This window comes from Peromyscus leucopus, chromosome 15, assembly GCF_004664715.2.
Source record: "Peromyscus leucopus breed LL Stock chromosome 15, UCI_PerLeu_2.1, whole genome shotgun sequence".
In the NCBI taxonomy this organism is placed as follows: Eukaryota; Metazoa; Chordata; class Mammalia; order Rodentia; family Cricetidae; genus Peromyscus; species Peromyscus leucopus.
In genome coordinates, this window is record NC_051076.1 from 24,131,511 (window position 1) to 24,151,287 (window position 19,777).

Consider the following 19,777-nt stretch of genomic DNA (forward strand, 5'->3'; position numbering starts at 1 on the left):
TATTTTATTATTCATTTTATTTTCATATAAATTAACATCCTAAAAAATTGAAATAGAAACACTAAAATACAGTATTGCACATAGCGATCTTTGTTAAATGCCCTATGACTTCATTGAAGAGTGGTAATATACACATTGGAAGGACTGAGGGCAGGAGAACTACAAAACAACAACAGAAGAAAATTAAACACTACTGCTCCTTTGCACTTCAAACACAAAGTCAAAGGAAAGAGGTCATACTCTCCATAAATACAAGTATAGCTAGGATTTAGAACATTATTCATCTTTTTAAGTTGCTGTCCATAACTGGTTTGCAAGAGCAATAAATTTTCCCTTTTTTTCTACAACCATAACTGTCAACCAATATTATTAGCAGCAATTTAAAAGAACAACTATTACCGTATACAAAACTGCCTTAATGCATTATGAGCTGACTTCAAAATATCCTCAGAAAGAATGGGAAACGTATCCATGTTCCCTGACAGTAGAGTGACTAAGATCCTTCCCTAGATCCCTTTAGATGCAGGATGAATGCATCCTCACATCATAGCTGTAAATCACCTGCTGCAACACATGCACACAACCCAATCATGCCAAAATACTCAGGCAAGTCTTTTACTTAACAAGGTCCAGATAGATCTAACTCATTTATTTTTTAGAATAGTCATCAAAAAATAAATCTCACAATTTCATGAGCTTCACTTATTCAAATTCTTGAAAATATTAAGTGACTCATGTGTGTGTGAGTGTGTGTGTGTGTGTGTGTGTGTGTGTGTGTGTGTGTGTGTGTGTTGAATATCATAGTGTAAGATACAAAGGAAAGTCTTCTGATTTCTTTTACCTCTGCTGCAGACCAGTTCTTCATAGGGTCTCAAGGGACATATTATAGAGAGCAACTTAAGAGTTGGGAAAGCATCAGTCATGACATATAGATACTACTTACTTCTCAAAATAGAAAATGTGTAAGTAGAAGTAAAGTGGATACAAAGAATTCACCAGGAATAACATTTATCCACAACTCTAGTCACATTGATGTGGAGTTCTGTTTGTAAGTAGAAAGGAAGATGTTTTTGTTGTGACAAGGGAGAGAATCTCAGGAAAGGAAATCGTAGGTTAAGGTTCAGCATGTTCAGAGTTAATGTGATAGTGCTTCTTAAACGTGTCGCTTCGGTCTCTAGGGATAACACCAGAACATTTACAAAAAGAAAAGGGTTCTAATGCTCCACGGGTGTACTGCTTTTGCAATTTTAAAACAACATACAGGAAAATCCAACAATCAATAAACTTTCTAGAAAACATGGAAGATTATGCAAGAGATTCGGAGGAAAAATGATCAAATTGGTGTAGTTTACTGCCCTCTCAGGTCAGGTGGATGCTGTGGAAGTTGTTTCGATGACTTGTTTTGTTCCACTTTTCACAGCTCAGGTTTTCATGCTTATCTTTGCTTTCTGTAAACAAATATACCAGGCAGGATTAAAAAATAAAAAAGGAAGGAGCTTAGAGCAGCCCAAATAAGATTTTTATTTCAATTAAATTCTCTGGATAAAGGCGAAAGAATAATTCATTCAAGAAGCTTTACACACATTATATCTGTTTCATCTTAAAATAGTTTTCATTGAAACAAATTATCAATTGCTTTTGAGAAAGTCAGTCTTTAAAGTTTAACTCGTAACGTATGTGAAGTGGGGCTGGCCCAACCCTGGCATTCCAGATCCTACATGCACAGGCATGAATACGGAAGCAGAACCAGTGGTTTGGTTTCATGGTTGGCAGGTTTCAATTCTCTTCCACCTAACAGCCTCATCAAGGTTAGCTAATCATCATTCCTCTTATTCAATACAGATTTATTAAGCTTTGATCATAAAATAACACAGGCAAATTTATCATTAGATAAGACTAATTTTAATACAGAAAAATAAATTTCACCTGAAGATAGAACCACTTTCTAAACAGGGTTACTTAATCCAAGGCAGTTTGAGTTATCTTAACTGTCCATTTCATTTAAACGATGTTATACTAATCTAATTCAAAATGTTTCAACGTGACCTGGAGAGATGGCTCAACAGTTAAGACCTTCACTGCTTTTGTAGAGGCCCAGAGTTCAGTTCTCAGAACCTATACTGAGGGGCTCACAACCCTTTGAAACTACAGTTCCAGAGGATCCAAAGCCTCTTTCTCACCGCCTCAGGTACCTGTATCCACATGCACATACCCATAAATACCATAAATAATTAAATATCCTAATAATTAAATACCATACATAATTAAAAATAAATCTCAAGATGATTTTATTTGATGTCCTAAACTTTCACTTAAACCAGCATTATTTACTTACCCTGGCAATAGGGGATGTATGACACCTTCAAAGCCTTCAACAAAACTTCCACAGTACCAGAAGGGAGAATTCACCATTGTAACCAACATTTCTCTCAGAGGGTACACAGCTCGGTGTTTTATTGTAATGGAGGACTTGGCCAAGGAGGAATCTTATTAGCATTTTAGATCAGTCTCTGGGCCAGAGACTCCAAACAGCCTACTTGAGAGTATGTCATTTCCTATTGAGTTTTATGCAGCAAATCTCCTATTAGTCACTCTGGGTTAAAGTGCATAAATCGCCTATAACTCATGTATTATTAAGTAGTATAGGCTATTTCACGTCCCTAGCAGTGGACATAGGCCCTCACATATGTCCATGCTTACATTTATCTTGATTATCAAATGTTAAATGCCCAACTTTGAAACTAAGTCAACTACAAAGTCCCGATTAAAGATATAAAGAAAAGACTGTTCAAACTAGAAGTTCATTATTTATCCAAACATAAGATAAAATGACTGAGATATTATAATATAAATTTGTGTATATTGTAACGACAGGGTTCAACAGAAAAGACATCACATGCTGATGATAAAAAACCAAGAATAGTCAATACTTACAATCCCAGAGTCGTGTCTTGGTTTTACTTTGTAGAGTGATTTTCCTTTCTTCTGCCTACACACTTCCTCAGCTTCTTTGACTCTGAATGGGGAAGAAGACAATGATTTAAATAGGAGCCCACAATGACCACAGAAACCTACTTTATAACAAGAGGGCAAGCTTCAACTCATTAAATTCAATTATTGGGAAACTCACACAGAAATGCCTTCTCATATTTGATTTTAAAATAGAAACTGTTGGAGATAGAGCAGTTCACTCATGTGAGCCTGAGGATCCTAAGATGGGCTATATTACATACATACAAAATGGATCAATTACTACATAACTCAGAAACATATTCATAATTAAGAATGACCATGCAAGAATTCACGTGGGCCAGGCGGTGGTGGCACATGCCTTTAATCCCAGCACTCGGGAGGCAGAGGCAGGCGGATCTCTGTGAGTTCGAGGCCAGCCTGGACTACAGAGTGAGTTCCAGGAAAGGCGCAAAGCTACACAGAGAAACCCTGTCTCAAACCTCCCCCCCCAAAAAAAAAAAAAAAAAAAAAAAAAAAAAAGAATTCACATGAAGATTTAAAATGACTTCAGGTTCATTTTCTCCCTACCAAACTCACCTACATATAAAAAAGATTTGGAATGAAACTTCTGGGCCATTCTAACAATTAAACTTCATCAAACATGGAAGCAATTATCATTTAATTGATGCCCCCCCCAAAAAAAATCTCCAAACAACTGCACAGTGATCACCTTTCTCATTGTTTTACGAGATAAGACCTCACAAGGAACTTAGGTTGCTCTGTGCTCTGGATTCTGCAAACTTGTTGCAGCCTCTTAAGTGCCGGGATTACAAGGATGCACCACCATTTCAAGTAACATTTTTAACATGTTTAAGATTTCTTTTTGTGTATACACTCCAAGCAAAAATGCACCGTGTCTATCAGAAACACTACCTAGAAGAAGGCCCTGTTTAGAGATGAGTTTTGCATTCATTGACCTTGCTGTAGAACACTGCCAATATCCTATCACCTCTAATCTTGGGGATGCCCTTAAATAATAAAAGGACGTAATCACCAAAGCATTACATTATGATTACAGAAAAGTCTTTCCAAAGCTAAAGACCATTTTGTTCAATCATTTCTTTACAAACTGCAATATATTATAAAAAGTCACAACTGCTTTTTATTAAAGAAATCGTAATAAACCTGGAAGGCAGGACTGACTCCATTAATACAAAAAGGGGCTCAATAAGAAAGAACATGACCTATCAGATTCATTTACTTCTTACTTCTTGTGATTTTTCCTTAAAAATAAAGTTAATTAAAACATGAAGTGTGTCAGGAGAAACTGAACAGGCCATGGCTTGACCTTAAGAAAATATACCTCATGTTGATTAAATTTCTTGAAAGAAACAAATCTTGAATATGTTTCTTGGGCCCTGTGGCAAATGATCCAGCGACAGAATTTATCTCCTGTGTAATTGATTCAACCTTCCTGAAACGATAGAATGACCCACTGATCCAGGCAGGCGTCTCAAGTCTTATGTGAAAGTAATTCCTTTTAGATCCAAACTGCTGCTGGTTGGGTAGACAGTAATTCCAGAAACTGGTGACAGTTTAGACACTGCATTGTTACCACGTTTATTACTTCCCCACCAAGCCATAAATTCCCTTTAATCCCTCCCTAAACATTTGAAGACAAAAAACATTTTCTCTATAACAAACCAAGGATTTCAGAGTCACCATCTCCCTCTGAAATGGCTGCCAGTAAATTTAAGCTTGAAGTATTTGGATAGGGAATTAAGGGAACTTTTTTTTTCTTCTTGTTCTTGTTCTTCTTCTTTTTCATCTTTTTTTTTTTTTTAGCACTTAGTCAAAATCCAGTAGATCCCCTTTTAAATTTGCCTGGAGTTCTTTAAAACATTTCATAACATGAAACAAAAATGTACTTCACAAGTATTTCGATCCCCAAAGCCTCCTGGTGTTCGCTCTGCTCTATTTACAGCAGGTCTCGGGAACATATCTTGGTTAGGATCACAGGAAGCTGATTGTAATACAAACATATTTAATTTTACATGAAAGGAAGTCCAGTCATTCCTTAAGGTAGAGCCCATGAAGACCGGAGAGAGTTTGCGTCAAGGCAGCGTCACGGGACCTTCCGGCTCATTTGTTCATTTGACAATCATTGATGGAGCAACAACGCCAGGCCAGGTCCTGGTGCCACTGGGGTGTACACGGGCAATTCAGTTCAACCTCTCCAGGCCAGAGGCATACAGGAGCAGAAGCAAATAATGACAGGGTGTGCTATGGGCGGCTCCCTGAATTTGTATAAGGTCCCAGAGGAGGCTTCTGCAATTGGTATTCAGGGTTTATAGAAACCATTCATGAGTATCTTGAGGGTTGAGTCTTATTTTCAAACAACCAAGAAAGCTCAATTGTAAATAATTTTGGAAAGAGAAGTTGTTACTAAGGGTGGAAGAAAAGAAATACGACAGATAAAGTCACACACACACACAATGGTGGAGGAAGTCAAGGAAAACCATACCGTACTTCAAAAACATGAGTTGTTTGTTCTTCTCCTGCCACAGGGTCTTTACAAGGTAAATGTTACAAATGTGTTTTGTCCTATGCCTTAGTGCCTGTGTGTCAATCATCTCATCTTAGGCACCTTGAGAGATGTATACATGAATGAATTAGGACACTGGAGAACTGAGCACCAGGATAAATAGACTGCTGTTCTACTTTGCACTTGTTCCATGGAGAATTTGCTTTAACACAAGTCCCCAGGTCCACTTATATTTTTGGACCTAGTCCCTCTGGTCCAAAGACAGCATCTGGGAAAATATGACACAGGCAGCCTGTAAGCACAATGTAGCCAGAAGTTTTCCTGTGTCCAGCTGCCACTAGGTCCCAAATAAACACTCAGAGGCTTAATATTAACTACAAACTGTTTGATCTATGGCTCAGGCTTATTGCTAGACGGCTACTACATCTTAAATTAACCCATGTCTATTAATCTATATTTTGCCACATGACTGTGGCACTACAGATCTGCTGGCATCTTATTCCTTGGGCGGCTGGATCGTATCTGCGCTGACTCTGACCTTCTTTTCCCTGTATCTCTGCTTGGATTTCCCATCTGGCTTGTATTCTGCCTTACCATAGGCCAAAGCAGCTTTATTTATTAACCAATAGAAGAAACATATATTAACAGCATACAGAAAGACTGTCCCACAGTAGCACCCCTTTGAGAAACAGTGCTCTCTAACTAGGGCCTGAAAACTCTGCCTAGACTTTCTTCACAGGACACCAAGGCCTCCTCAGCTCTCTCCTTCATCAGAACACCACGAAACACGGTCATCTCCATTCTCAGTGACTCCTGCTACTGCTGAGCTGAGTAACTGCTGCTCCTTCTAAATGCCAGATGTATTTCAATATAACTCCCATAGCAAGACTCTCCCTTCACACTTGAGACTGGAAAAAAGAATGTGTCCCTGGAGTTCAGATTTACTGCCCAAACTGGCAGCAAAGAAAGAAAGAAACAATGAGGAAGGAAGGAAGGAAGGAAGGAAGGAAGGAAGGGAGGGAGGGAGGGAGGGAGGGAGGGAGGGAGGGAGGGAGGGAGGGAGGGATAGAAAGAGAGAGAAAGAAAGAAAGAGAAAGAAAGGAAGGAAGGAAGGAAGGAAGGAAGGAAGGAAGGGAGGGAGGAAGGAAGGAAGAATCCAAAAAGGGAAGAAAGGAAAAATCCAGGGAAGGATCAATTGGGGATAGGATTGACAGATTGGTAGTTCTTTCTCAATTCCGTTTTATTTACTGAAATGGGATAACAGTTTGGAAGAGTCTATGAATATTGTGGAGAGGCACAGACACCTCTATGCATGATTACTGACGATCTCCTCTTTTAAACATGGCTACATTCACAGAAATGGGAACGTGAACTGTCAGGACATTTGTTAACTGAAATTTAACTCTCTTAATTAAATAAAAAGAAAGGTAAAGATGTTAGGATGGCATCCATGACTGACAGGCTAATTTTAACCATCATGACACCCCATCATCAATGTAGACAGTAGAAAGGAAATGTATGCAGATCTAATCACAGGATAATAAAAAGAAAGCCCTCATTCATCATTTTTAGTGATTTAAGAAAAAAAACACAGAAGAAGCAGAGACTAGAAAACAGGAAACGGGGCATTATCTTTTAAGAGGAAGAGGGGATATTAGATGGTAGATAATGGCTGTAAAATTTAATGTTAATATTTTTCTGTAATCGTTGCCTATGAAGTTTCAGAAACAAAGGAAACTATGCATCTCTGCATAAATGTCCAAAGTAAATACTCATTCCTTACTGAGAGGACCAGGAGTTGTCACAGAAAGGGTGGTGTTCTCTGTCCTTTAAGAGAGTAGTTGATTGCAGCTAGTGATCTAAAGGCATATGGAATCACATTTGGCATAGAGAAGGTGATCAATATGAGTAAACAAGTTTTGCTAAGAAAATATTTTTGCCTAAAGCAGAAAAGATAGGGAGGGGAAGGGGGAGAAGAGAGAGAGAGAGAGAGAGAGAGAGAGAGAGAGAGAGAGAGAGAGAGAGAGAGAGAGAGAGAGAGAAGAGAGAGAAAGAAAGAGGGAGGGAGAGAGAGAGAGAGGCAGAGACAGATAGACAGACAGAGACAGAGAGAGCTCTATCTGGTGGCATCCTATAGTCATCATTAGCCACATCACTGTTGTAGCATACCATGACACAGAGTCACCTTCTGGAGGCCTCCTAAGGTATACAAGGTATTCAGGCTTTCTGTACTGTGCCTAACTGTGTATATATTGGATATTTTGTTTCTTTCTAGAATGGCAACTCTAAACTCTCCTCACTAGAGCCAGAAAGCCTGCCTCAGGCTTTACTATTTCTATCTTCTTTAGCAGAGACAACCAGATAACTAAGCTCGCTTAAATGGCAACCCCAATTATAACATCATGATTCTGAGTTTAGCACTAGGTAAAAGAATGGTATTTCTGAATCTACAAGAAGCCTTCCTAGCTCTTCCTCATGCCCTGCTCCCACAAACAAGGCATACAGCTACATCTGAGAGTGTGAGGGGGCCAGGGGGCTGACTTGTAAATGGCATCAGAACTCTACATTCTGAAGAGGAAAAACTTCTAAAGAATTGCAAACCCAGACTGTATTGTGTCATGCAAAAGGCTTGTTCATGGTAAACCCTCAACACAAGTTCATTAAAGTAAAGATAGGAGGAGATACTGTTACACTTTGTGTTTACACATGTGTATGTGCAATATATGCATTTGCTTGTGTGGCTGTGTGCATGCATGAGTGCTGATGCTCATGCATTGTGTGTTCATGTACACATGCGTCTGAAGGCCAGAGGTTGACCTCAGATGGCCATGTTACTTTTTGGGACAGTCCTTCATTGAACATGAAGTTACTGATTCAGCCAGAGCCAGCCAATGGGCTTCAGATATTGACCTGCCTCTACCTCTTCCCACCCTCCACTATTAATTATAGACAGATTGTGGTGCCACGGAGACCAAGAGACAGGGAGGCAACAGTGATGGTGGTGAGGAATCGATTATCCTCACTACAGATCTAATGGTTTTCTCGGTCTCACAAAAACCTACTACCACTGCTGTAACCAACACCCACAAACAAGCCTGCCCCAGGCCATCAAGAAAAAAAAAAGTCCTGAGGAACAGTATACAAAGATCGTTAATTACAAAGCTGTAGCTGGAATTTACCTAAAAACTCCCACACAAAGTTTATTGTCTCAAAAATAAAATTGTGACTATTATCTGAAACGGAGTCACAAACTTTCTACACATGTAAATGGAATTTGCTTCTTTTCTCACAGAGCATGTAGGTGTCTGCTCCTTCATTCGGGTTCAGTGTAGTAAACTTAAAAGTTACTACATAAATAAGATCTGAAGCCAGGAGACAGGAACAATTTTAAGGTTTACAATATCATAAAGACAGATTTATGTAAGAGACTATGGAATTAGTTCTTATAGGATTTGTTAACATCACTTTTAAATTTTCATCTTTTTTTTATACAAATGAAAACTCAAACTATGTCTGTACTAAAACTAGATTCATTTGCATTAAGTGTTTTCTCAACAAAGGGAAAGGGTTTTCATTTCTGTTCTAATAAAGATGCATTTCCCACCCCTGAACCTTCTCTAGCCCCAGACCCATTTATTGTCAGGCAAATATATACAAAACTTTCAGTGTAGTTAAGTTTAAAAACAGTGTGTGAGATGACCGGGGAGATAGACTCAGATACAGACAGAAAAGAGAAACCAGACATTCCTGTAGCCTGTAGACAGAACAACCTCTATCCACCTTCTGGACCAAACGCCACTCCGGCCATGGGCTTATCAAGAAGAGATACACTGTCATCATTCAATAGGATGGGAAAGGCAGCTGCTTTCCCACTGCTAAACATCAATAATTTGGTCTACACAGTATCGGTGGCAGACAGTCACGTCCCACTGGCTCCAGCTCAGCTTTCTGTGAGTCGCGGCCTTCACTCTGGGAGTCGGGTTCTTTAGCAGTGGGAGAGGGTTAGGCTGAGTTTAGGGCAAGCACTTCATAGGTCTGAGATGCCCATCATGGAGAAACAGGCCCAGCATGACGCTAACAGCACATGAATGTGTCATTTCTGCCACTTCAGATTGCACTTCACTGAAAAAATAACATCAAGTCCGTCTACAAATTAATTTTGGTTTGCAGTCTACAAAGTGGGAAAAGTGAGAAGCAGAGATCTTAAGGCCATGGTGGGTTGGCGTTAATAGCTTAAGACTTCTGGAGCTCCTTCCAGGTAGAGACAGAAAAGGTATCAGGTGTTGTGTGGAATTAAAGGTGATTTAAGGAAGTTCATTCTGTTGCATCTCCTTTGTAACCCAAATGATCTCAAACTCACTCATGCATACAAAACCACAAAGATCTGATAAATAACAAAAACAACCATCCCAAAGTCATTTATCATGACCACCAGGAGAAAGAGTGTCAGCTTCCAGCAGCTTCCATGTCTGAGTTGGGTGCTGATCATTTCTCAGCTTTGCAGAGAGAACACTGCACTGGTCCCCCTCCAGCACTTACAGAAAGCAGTAAGAATGAGCTCAAGCAGATTCCGACAGGGATGTGGTACCTAAGTGACAGGGAGTACAGAAGGGCACTGTGCTTTCCGGTCCCCAGGGGCCTGACCCAAGGACAAGAACCTGGGCTCACACTGAAGCCACACCTCATACTCTGTCTCCCCGTGCCCAAAACAAGTCTCCATTTCTATCAACCATGAAGGAAGGATGCCTTCTGAGGAAACCTCCTAACTCCAATCCTAACTTGTGACAGTTGGATAGGTGGGTTCTATGCTACTCTTCATAAAACAACACATGGACTTTCATAAACATAAAGAAAATTAACAGAGATGATGGTTGCCAGCATTTCCTCAGATTATTTCTTGGGGGAGTATACAGGTGAAGAGAGATAAAAGGAACATTTATTTACTTTACTTCTAATTGTGTGCATATATGCATAAATGTGCATGCATGTGTGGTGTGATGTGTGTGTGTGTGTGTGTGTGTGTGTGTGTGTGTGTGTGTGTGTGTATGTGAGCAAGTAGAATCCAAATACTGATTTCATGTGTCTTCCTCTATTGTCTTACCCTTATTTGGGGGGATGGGTCTCTCATTGGACTTGCAACTCACCACTTCAATTAGATTGGCCCCAATCTGCTTGCAGCACCCCCAAGCCCCGATTTGCCCATCTCTGATACTCTGTGTGTTAGGGTTATAGACACATATTATCAAGTTCAGCTTGTGCTGTAGGTGCTGGAGACCTGAACTCTGGTCCTCAAGTTTGTCTCTGGGTGTGTTTACAGAAGTAGGATGACATTTCATGACTTTTTGTGCAGACTGTACTTCAAAGCAAGGACTATGGCTATTTCTCTTTTCTACTTGCTGAATAGTAAGTTCTTTGAGTTTAATCATCACAGATGGTCATTTTTAAGTTCCCAGAGCACAATTTGAGCCCTCACACAGGTCATTTTTCCCAAGACACTCAAAAACAGCTAATTTGATGAGTTACCCATGATAAAAGACAAAAGTTCTAATTAGGGCTTTGACTTATGCCTCTTGGTTTTGTATCTCTTCTGGTTTTGACTTTACCTTTGAGTTTACTGATTTACTGCTATTACTCTATCTTTAAGTAACAATTAATTGTTAATGGGTGTATACAAAATTCAAAGTCGTAAGACAGTCAAAGGTATTTTCCCCTTTCAGAGAGATTGACTTTGTGTTCTGTATATGATGACAGGACCAGAGGGATTTGTGCCAAATGACCTCAGTAACTCTTAGGTTATAATGTGGATTCATTTCTACAAGACATTTGGCAAATCTCTCATGGGATGTTGGTGGGCTAATTACAGAAAAGATGGTTCCCTGAGAAGATACTTGGATGAATTTACAGTGAGGACAACAGGGTAACTTCACACATGATTATTGCCCTTTTAAATATAACTGTATCTTACAACTCTTAACAAACAAAAGAGATCATCAAAGTCTCAAAGTTTTAAGAGAAAAATATGTAGAAAAGTGGGTGTCTTTGAGATCGAAGAGAGGTTCTGTAATTGGACACATGTGAACCTGGAAAGCAATCACAGCAAGAGAAATGCACAATCTAAAGGCAGTCATCTCTGAAAATGAGAAACATATAAGATTTGACTGGAGAAGATAAAACAACCGCTACATAGTCCTGACTGTTCTTTCTAGGGTTTTTTTTTTTTTTTTTTTTTTTTTTTGACATGGTTCTTTTCTAAGTAAAGGATGTAAATTGTAGTTGGGAAAAATGTAAAACTACAATTTACAGAAAAAAATTAATGAATACGTTTTTAAAAAACGATTATTCAATCTCAACTGACATAAAATTTTAAAGTTAAACTCAGGGAAGGTATTTGAGTAGACAAAGGCCAATAAAAATCCTAAGTAGACATATACATACATATATACCCCCCAACATACATACATATAATACACATGTAACAATAATAATCAAAGAGTTTATTGACTTGAGAGGCATGGACATGGGGGCGGTACTAGAGGGACAGTGTCTGGGAGGGGATGGAGCGAAGAAAAGAAGGGGCAAAGTGATGTAATTCTATTTTAATTAAAACATTAAAAAAACTTTAACTATGTTATGTAGTTTTGGAGGGAGTCAAATTGGACACAGGTTAGAACACTGACAAATCTAGGAAGCAGATAATGGAAACATTCAGGACAAAAAAAAAAATGCCAGAGAGGGCGGAGGTCTCAGACAAGCCTTGGAAATGTTAACTGTCCATGCTATGAAGAAGAGAAACACCATTGGTCTAGGGAATACATGAATTAATGCCAAGCTCATGGGCAGCTGTGTGTGTAAACAAAGACCCCTGATTCTATAATATCAAGCTACAGCACCATTTCATATCATTGGATATGGGGAAAAGCCTACCAAGAAATCTGAAGGGTAGTATTTCAAAATGTTTCCATAGCTTCTTTTTTTTTTATTCTTCTCTCATACATTACACAGTGACCACAGTTTCCCTTCCCTCCCCTCTAGTCTCTCCCCACCACCTCCCCTTTTTTCCAGATCCACACCCTCTCCAACTCTCCTCAAAAAAGAGCAGACTTCCAGGACATCAACCAAGCACTACATAACAAGGAACAATAAGACCAAGCACTTATTATCACATGAAGGCTGGACGAGGCAACCCCATAGGAGGAAAAGAGTCTCATGAGCAGGCAATAGAGTCAGACTCCTCCCTACTTCCACTGTTAGGAATCTCACAAAAACACCAAGCTACTCAGCCATAATGTATATCTAACTTCCTTTTTAATTACAGCACAAAGAATTGAAACCTGTTTCATGCATGCTAGGCATGGGCATCCTCTGAGCTGTATCCTCAGTCATTAAAAAAATTATTTCTAACACCATTCTATGTTACGTGTATGAGTGATTGCCTGAATATATATATATATATATATATATATATATATATATATATATATATATATATATATATATCTGTGGACCAGGCCAGAAAAGGGTGCTAGATCCTTTGGGATGAGAGTTATAGATGGTTGTGAGCTCCTATGTGGATGCTGGATATTGAACCCAGGTCATTTAGAAGAACATCCAGTGCTCTTAACTATCGAGCAATCTCTCTAGTGTCCTCAGCCATTTTTTTTTCTTGTTTTCAAATTGAATTTTGAGACATGTTCTTACTAAGCTGTTTGGACTCAAACTTGTGATATTGGCCTCCTAAGTATCAGGATTTAGGGGTTACCACACCTTGCTTCATCCCGTTTTGTGATAAGTTTAACTGAGTCTAAAAATTACAAAATTTGTGTCCACATGCATACCAAGATATTTAATATTTATTTTAATATTTATTTCCCATCTTCATATCTTAATCTCTGATAGAGGAGATATAAAAATTGGTCTGCTCTTATGTATCCTTTAGCTCACATGGCACTTGCATCTCCATGACCGCCTGGCCCATATGTCTTTTCCTTAGGTATGTAAGAAAGGCCATATGTCGTTCTATGCATATTGAAAAGATTTTAGGTTTCTTTAAAAATCTAAAAACAATAGTTACTGGTATCAGAAGCATAGGATAGTAAATAAAACAGATCCTGTTACACATGATAGCACCAAAAGAGTAAAAAATTGTATGACACCAAACTTGATCTTTTATTACAGGAAAATAATGCTGTTTTCTACATCTGATACTTTTTTCATTTTAAAAGATTATAATATTATTATGTTTCCCCTTCTTTTTGTTCCTCCAAATCCCCCATATACTCACACATTTTCTCTTTCAAATTCATTGCCTCTTTTTTCATTGTTGTTACACACACACACACACACACAAGTAACATGAATACATAAATAAATGAAAACTTGTTAAGTCCATGCAGTGTCACTTGTATGTACATATACTTAACCCTAGGCCAAGAACTACAGGAGACCAAGAGAATGGAAAAAAAGTCTTCTCCAGGGAAGAGCACACCAGTTGGTCATCCAATACATTTGATATTCTTCATGAAAACTTCCTTTCAGTATTTCTATTTGTGATGATGTGAGAGTGCACGCACGCGTGCGTCTGTCTGTCTCTCTCTCTCTGTGTGTGTGTGTGCGCGTGTATGAGAGTGCAGGACAAGAACTGAACTCAAGCCTTCATGTATGCCACTCAAAGATGTTTTGTTAATCTCACTTTTTTTTTTTTTTAAAGGAGGTTCAGAAAAGCTTTGACCATAGCTAGTGAGATAGAAAGTTAAACTCCCTTGGGATTTATGCTGTGATGCTCATTTTGACACTTTGTCTAGCAAGCATGATGTGCACAAACCATTTGTATCTTACTTGCTGAAGGACTTGGTGGGGAATGTGAAGGAATGCAAGGGCTATTACACATAGGAATTAGATTATAGTGAGTTTATCCAATTTCCTCCCAGTAAAACTCATAAAAGAGCACAACAAAGCTATTTATATCGTAATGGCTTGGAATTGCACAAGAGGAAGAACGGCTTAATTAAGACTAAGATGTGGGAGACACAAGGCAGGGGCACATGAAGGAAGGACACTCACTACAGGAGAATTAGTGTCTCAATTTCTCCTTTACTGGAATATTCCTATCTGGCTACAAATACGCCTTTTATCCCACCATCTGAAAATCACAAAACCTCAGGAAACACAAAACATTAATCTACTTCCCTCCACCCAGCTCCTCTGTTCACTACGGCCCTTTGAATGAAGAAGTTCCTCGAAATGGTGGCCTCCGGTTACTGTCTCCACTTCCTCTGCTTCCGTCATCTTTATCCCTCAGCACTCTCAGAGTCTCCCTCTAGGTAGCAGAGCACGGTCACCGAGGGCTCTTACTGAATGCCCACTCTTGTCAAACCTTGCCCGAACTTGTTCCAGGAGACTCTATTTCTGATCCCTGCATTCCTTCTCCCTGACCTCTCTTCCTTGATTGCCCTGTTCCAGCCACTCTGGACTTCTCACTTAATATGCCTTCCCTCAGCATCTCCACTTGCCGCTATTCCCACTGTCTGGGACTTTCCTCCTCCAGATTTCAACGAGTTTATTCTCTAATTGCCGTCAAGTCCCTGTTTACACACCACTTCTCAGGCACCGTCTTGCTATCTTACCAAAAAACGAAAATCCTCCAGCTCTGCCTTTCCTTGACCCAATAATGACTTCTCTGTAAGTATATTGATTGGAAGCTCCATCAGGGTAGAGATGTGCTGTTTTCATTTGCAACTCTAATCATATGATGAATGACCTAGGCAAAGCGTATTGGCAAATTCTAAATTGAGAGGGGAGGATGGCGATACTGTGTTCAGGAGAGACATTAGCAGCATTACCCTGTGCGTAATGATTATACATGGAAATGAAAATTTGAATAAAATCATTCACCACACCTCATTTCTCCCATGCCTTCCAAGCTACGTGTGTGCTCCTTAGGAAATGAACCTATGGTTGCCTCGCTGACTTGAAAACTGTGCTTCTTAGTATAGACAAATTTTAAATGGTCTTATTAATAAAAAACAAACCAGGAGCCAGATATTGGGGTGAATTCTGAAAGATCAGAGAAGCAGAACAAGCCACAGCCAACCTCAACTTCACAACTCCTCATCTGATCCTGGTTCTACAAATCCTCAGACTGAAAGCTTCTGAGTCCTCACCCAAATGGACCTCAGCTGAACTACTGCTAAAGGCCTAAAAGCTCAAAAGCCTAAAAAGTCTCTAGTTCCTGGTCCTCACGCCTTATATACCTTTCCTCTTCCTGCCATCACTTCCTAGGATTAAAGGCATGTGTCTTTCCCAAGCAAGACAAGAGATCTCAAGTCCTGGGATTAAAGGTATGTGCCACCATGCCTGGCTCTGTTTCCAATGTGGCCTTGAACTCACAGAGATCCGAATGGATCTCTGCCTCTGGTATGCTAGGATTAAGTGTGTGTGCCACCAATGTCTGGCCTCTATGTCTAATCTAGTGGCTATTATGTTCTCTGACCCCATGTAAGTTTTATTAGGGTACACAATATATTGGGGGACACAATATATCACCACATCATAGAGAATTTCTTCCAGAGCAATAATGGTAAAGGATTTGGCCTGCTGATGCCGAGGAGTGGAGAGCAGAGGAGATGTGTAATGGATGAAGAAAGATGGACACAGACAGCCAAGGCAGAGCTGATGATACGAGGGGATGAAGCTCGGACTGGACAGGAGGCTGAGTGAATGGAGGCAGCAAGGAAACTCTACAATCATTACAGAAGTGGGGAGGTCACTCAGAGCACTAGAAAATCTGAACGAGTCTCCACAGCTAACCTTACATACCAGTAGCTTCATTAAGAGACTGATATATCCTCGTGCCTCTAGATAGAACGGGGGACCAGTACCTGCTTAGTTCACACATTCATCCCACAATCCTTTACCCCGAAACGTTGTGGCCAGATATGGCCAGATATGTTACAGAATGGAGACATTTCTCCATTTCAGACAGGTGTATGGCACACTACCACACTACCAAAAGAGTCCCAGAACATGAAATAGTAAATTACAATATTTCTATGGTAAGTTTATGAACATTTATGGTAACCTGGATGTGCAGAGGTTAAAAACACCCTCAGAAAAGTTGAGTTTTGTTACAGATAAGTTTGCTGCAACTCTATGAATGAATATTTTTTTGCTGTTTCATAGATTTTGTGTGTCTTCAAATTGCAGATAAGAGATCATGGCTCCAGACTACAAGATGGTGAATGAAACTGTATCTGTCATTATCCTTAAAAGTTTGTAAGACTTGTGTGCAGTATTATCGTATCTTGTTAGGCCATGTTCAGTGGAAAATCCCTGGGGAGGGGGACAGAGGAAGAGGAGGAGAAGTGGATCTGGGGAGAAGGAAGGTAGGGGGAGGGACTGGGAGGAGTGGAGGGAGGGGAAACTGTGGTTGGAATGTAATGTATGAGAGAAGAATAAAAGCTAAAACAAATCAAAACAAAAGAATAATTCAACCCCGCCCCCCCAAAGTTTATGAACTCCCTTATTAGGTAAGTCATTAAATAACCAAGTAGAGAATGGAAATGCTCTCTAGGAATCAAGTATTTGCATACGAGAACTTAATTCTCAGCTTTGTAAAATCAGAATGCAAAACAAGTTGCTTCTAACATCTGTTCATGAAGAGAGGCTACATACTTTATGGAAGCCAGCTTATTTCCATCCTGCGATGACCCACCAGCTTTCTGGTGGTTATATTCCTGCTTCTCAGTTGGGACACTGTGTATAGTACTTGGCTCTCTTCTTTCTCATCTGAATGTGGAGTAGTCTACCGGACTGCACTCAGTAGCAGAGTGGACTGGGGAAAGTACTGCTGAGAGATCAGGTAGAAAACTACCAAGTGGGCAGCAGGCAAAGCTTTATGCACAGTGATGCTGCCTTCTCAGACAGGTTTGCATTCTTCTTAAAGCATTTTTGATTTCTAGTACCCATCCATCCATGCATCCGTCCATCTTTGCAAAACCAACAATTTCCTCTTTACCGTTATATCTATCTCGTCATCCATGTTATCTAGCCTCTAGCTCCTGTCTTACTTTCTGCTCTAAACAGACCCAGCTTCACTTCTATGTCAAACTCCAAATTCCATGTTTCTAGTTTTCTTCACGCTCTGACTTAATTTTGAAATGAGAGGACTGCAATGTGCAGAGAGCTAGGGGCTCAATCTTTCTTCTTTAAAGGCCTACAATATGGCTCTGCACTAAATGGGGACCTGTAATATGCTAGACTGAAACCCATATTAACAATCATAATTAGCTAGAGTAAGATGGGCTGATAAAGAAAAAATGAAAAGAACAAACTTGCATAATTACTGTGGATTCACACTAAAGAAGGCTCACCCAATTCATTCTGTATAACTGGGTACCATGGAAACATACCTCTGCCTTCCTTGTGCCAGTTACATGTGGATATTGCTGCTTATAAAAAGACAATATGGGTTTCCTGGCAGAGAAGTGATGTGTAGCTTCCCTGTGTTCTTGACCTTCTATTTTAAGCACTACTGTCTATCTTAATTTATTGGATTTCATTAATCTCCTTCTAATATTTATGCTTCACCCTCACTCTTCTGCTTTTCCAAGTTCTACTTCACTTTGTCTAGTTCTTTTTCACTGTCCTGTTCATGGGGGAGGAATACACTATGTTCATATACAACAATAGCCAGATTTTTTTTTTTTTGAGACAAGGTGCCACCACATAGCCATGACTGGCCTCAAACACAGAAATCTGCCTCTACTTTCCTGGTACTGGGATTAAAGGCTAACACATCAAGCCTGTACCAATAGTCATAATTTCTGAATACCTACAGTACTATTCAAAACACTGAGCACTTGCAATGAGCCAGTTTGGGAATTGTGCAGCTAATATCATGAATTGCTTCAAAAGCATATAAATTTGAGATCACTATTTCAGTTCTACAAGTTAGGAAGTAATGCCAATTAAGCTTAACTAATTTCCCAATTTCACCATTTTATAATTGGAAGCATGCAAATTTATAACTTGGAAATACATACTTTAGAAATAGTAGGAGAACACCCTGGCTGTCATGAGAGAACTCTCACCCAGTGTCTGATGGAAGCAGATGCAGAGATCCATGGCTGAGCCCAATTGGCGCGAGAGAGGAGGGATTATATGAGCGAGAGATATTGAGACCATGATTGGAAAAAGCACAGGGACAAATAGCCAAACTAGTGGAAACACATCAGCTATGAACCAATAGCTGAGGAGCCCCCATGGAACTGGATCAGGCCCTCTGGATAAGTGAGACAGTTGATTAGCTTGAACTGTTTGGGAGGCCCCAGGCAATGGAGCCAGGACCTGTCCTTGGTGCATGGGTTGGCTTTTTGGAGCCTGGGGCCTATGCTTGGACACTTTGCTCAGCCTTGGTGTAGGGAGGAGGGGACTGGACCTGCCTTGGCTGAGTCTACCAGGCTGGACTGACTCCTCAGGGGAGACCTTGCCTTGGAGGAGGTGGGAATGGGGGGTGGATTGGAGGGGAGGACTGGGGAGTGGGAGGAGGGAGGATAGGGGAATCCGTGACTGATATGTGAAATTAAGTTAATTATAAAATAAAAATATATATTAAAAAAAGAAATAATAGAAGGTAGAATAGAGCTCTTCTCTGAATTCCAATGTTAAGTCTTTCTAATATAATGTCTTGCCTTTAGAACATGAATTTGCTGATGATAATGCTATGTAAGAAGTTTTGGTATGAAAAAGATTGTGTTAAGTGTTTTATATTCAGTAATTCATTTAACTCCCTCCAGAAACTAGATAATATCAGTACCTCTATTTTATAAATGAGAAAACTGAGGCTCAGAATGGTAAGCCAATATGTCAAGGGTTGTAAATATACTACTGGAGGCATATGTTAAATCCAAGTCTTCTACAATGTAATCCCATGTTTCTAGGACATATTACATTTAACTTTTGTAAGAATGAAAGTTCTGGAAGAATGAGGGGCTGTAGGAAACCAACACATGGGTGAACTCAGAACAGAACTATGGGCACATCAGTGTTAAAACTTAAGGATACATTAATAGCCACATGAAGTCTGACTTTTAAAATGAAATCCTCTGTGTTATCTGTGAGCATCAAAAATCCCTTAACTGAGGAAATATACCCGCCTCATGTCTCATCTTATTTACCTCCCCCACACTTGGAAAACTTTAAAGTGGCCAAATGTAATTTAAACAAACTTTCCAAAAATGTTCACCCTAGGCCCTAGAATTTGAACCCTAGAAGTTAATTTTA

At 39.6% G+C, this 19,777-nt stretch overlaps 1 protein-coding gene across 1 annotated transcript in view; it reads right to left on the minus strand.

The window, feature by feature from the left end:
• The window catches only part of Fmn2 (formin 2), a 301,328-nt gene continuing 281,551 nt past the window's right edge, over window positions 1-19,777 (minus strand). Inside the window, 2 exon segments of the mRNA XM_028865546.2 lie at window positions 1-1,448; window positions 2,935-3,016. Coding sequence (XP_028721379.1) covers window positions 1,422-1,448; window positions 2,935-3,016 — 109 coding nt within the window. The 3' untranslated portion in view covers window positions 1-1,421.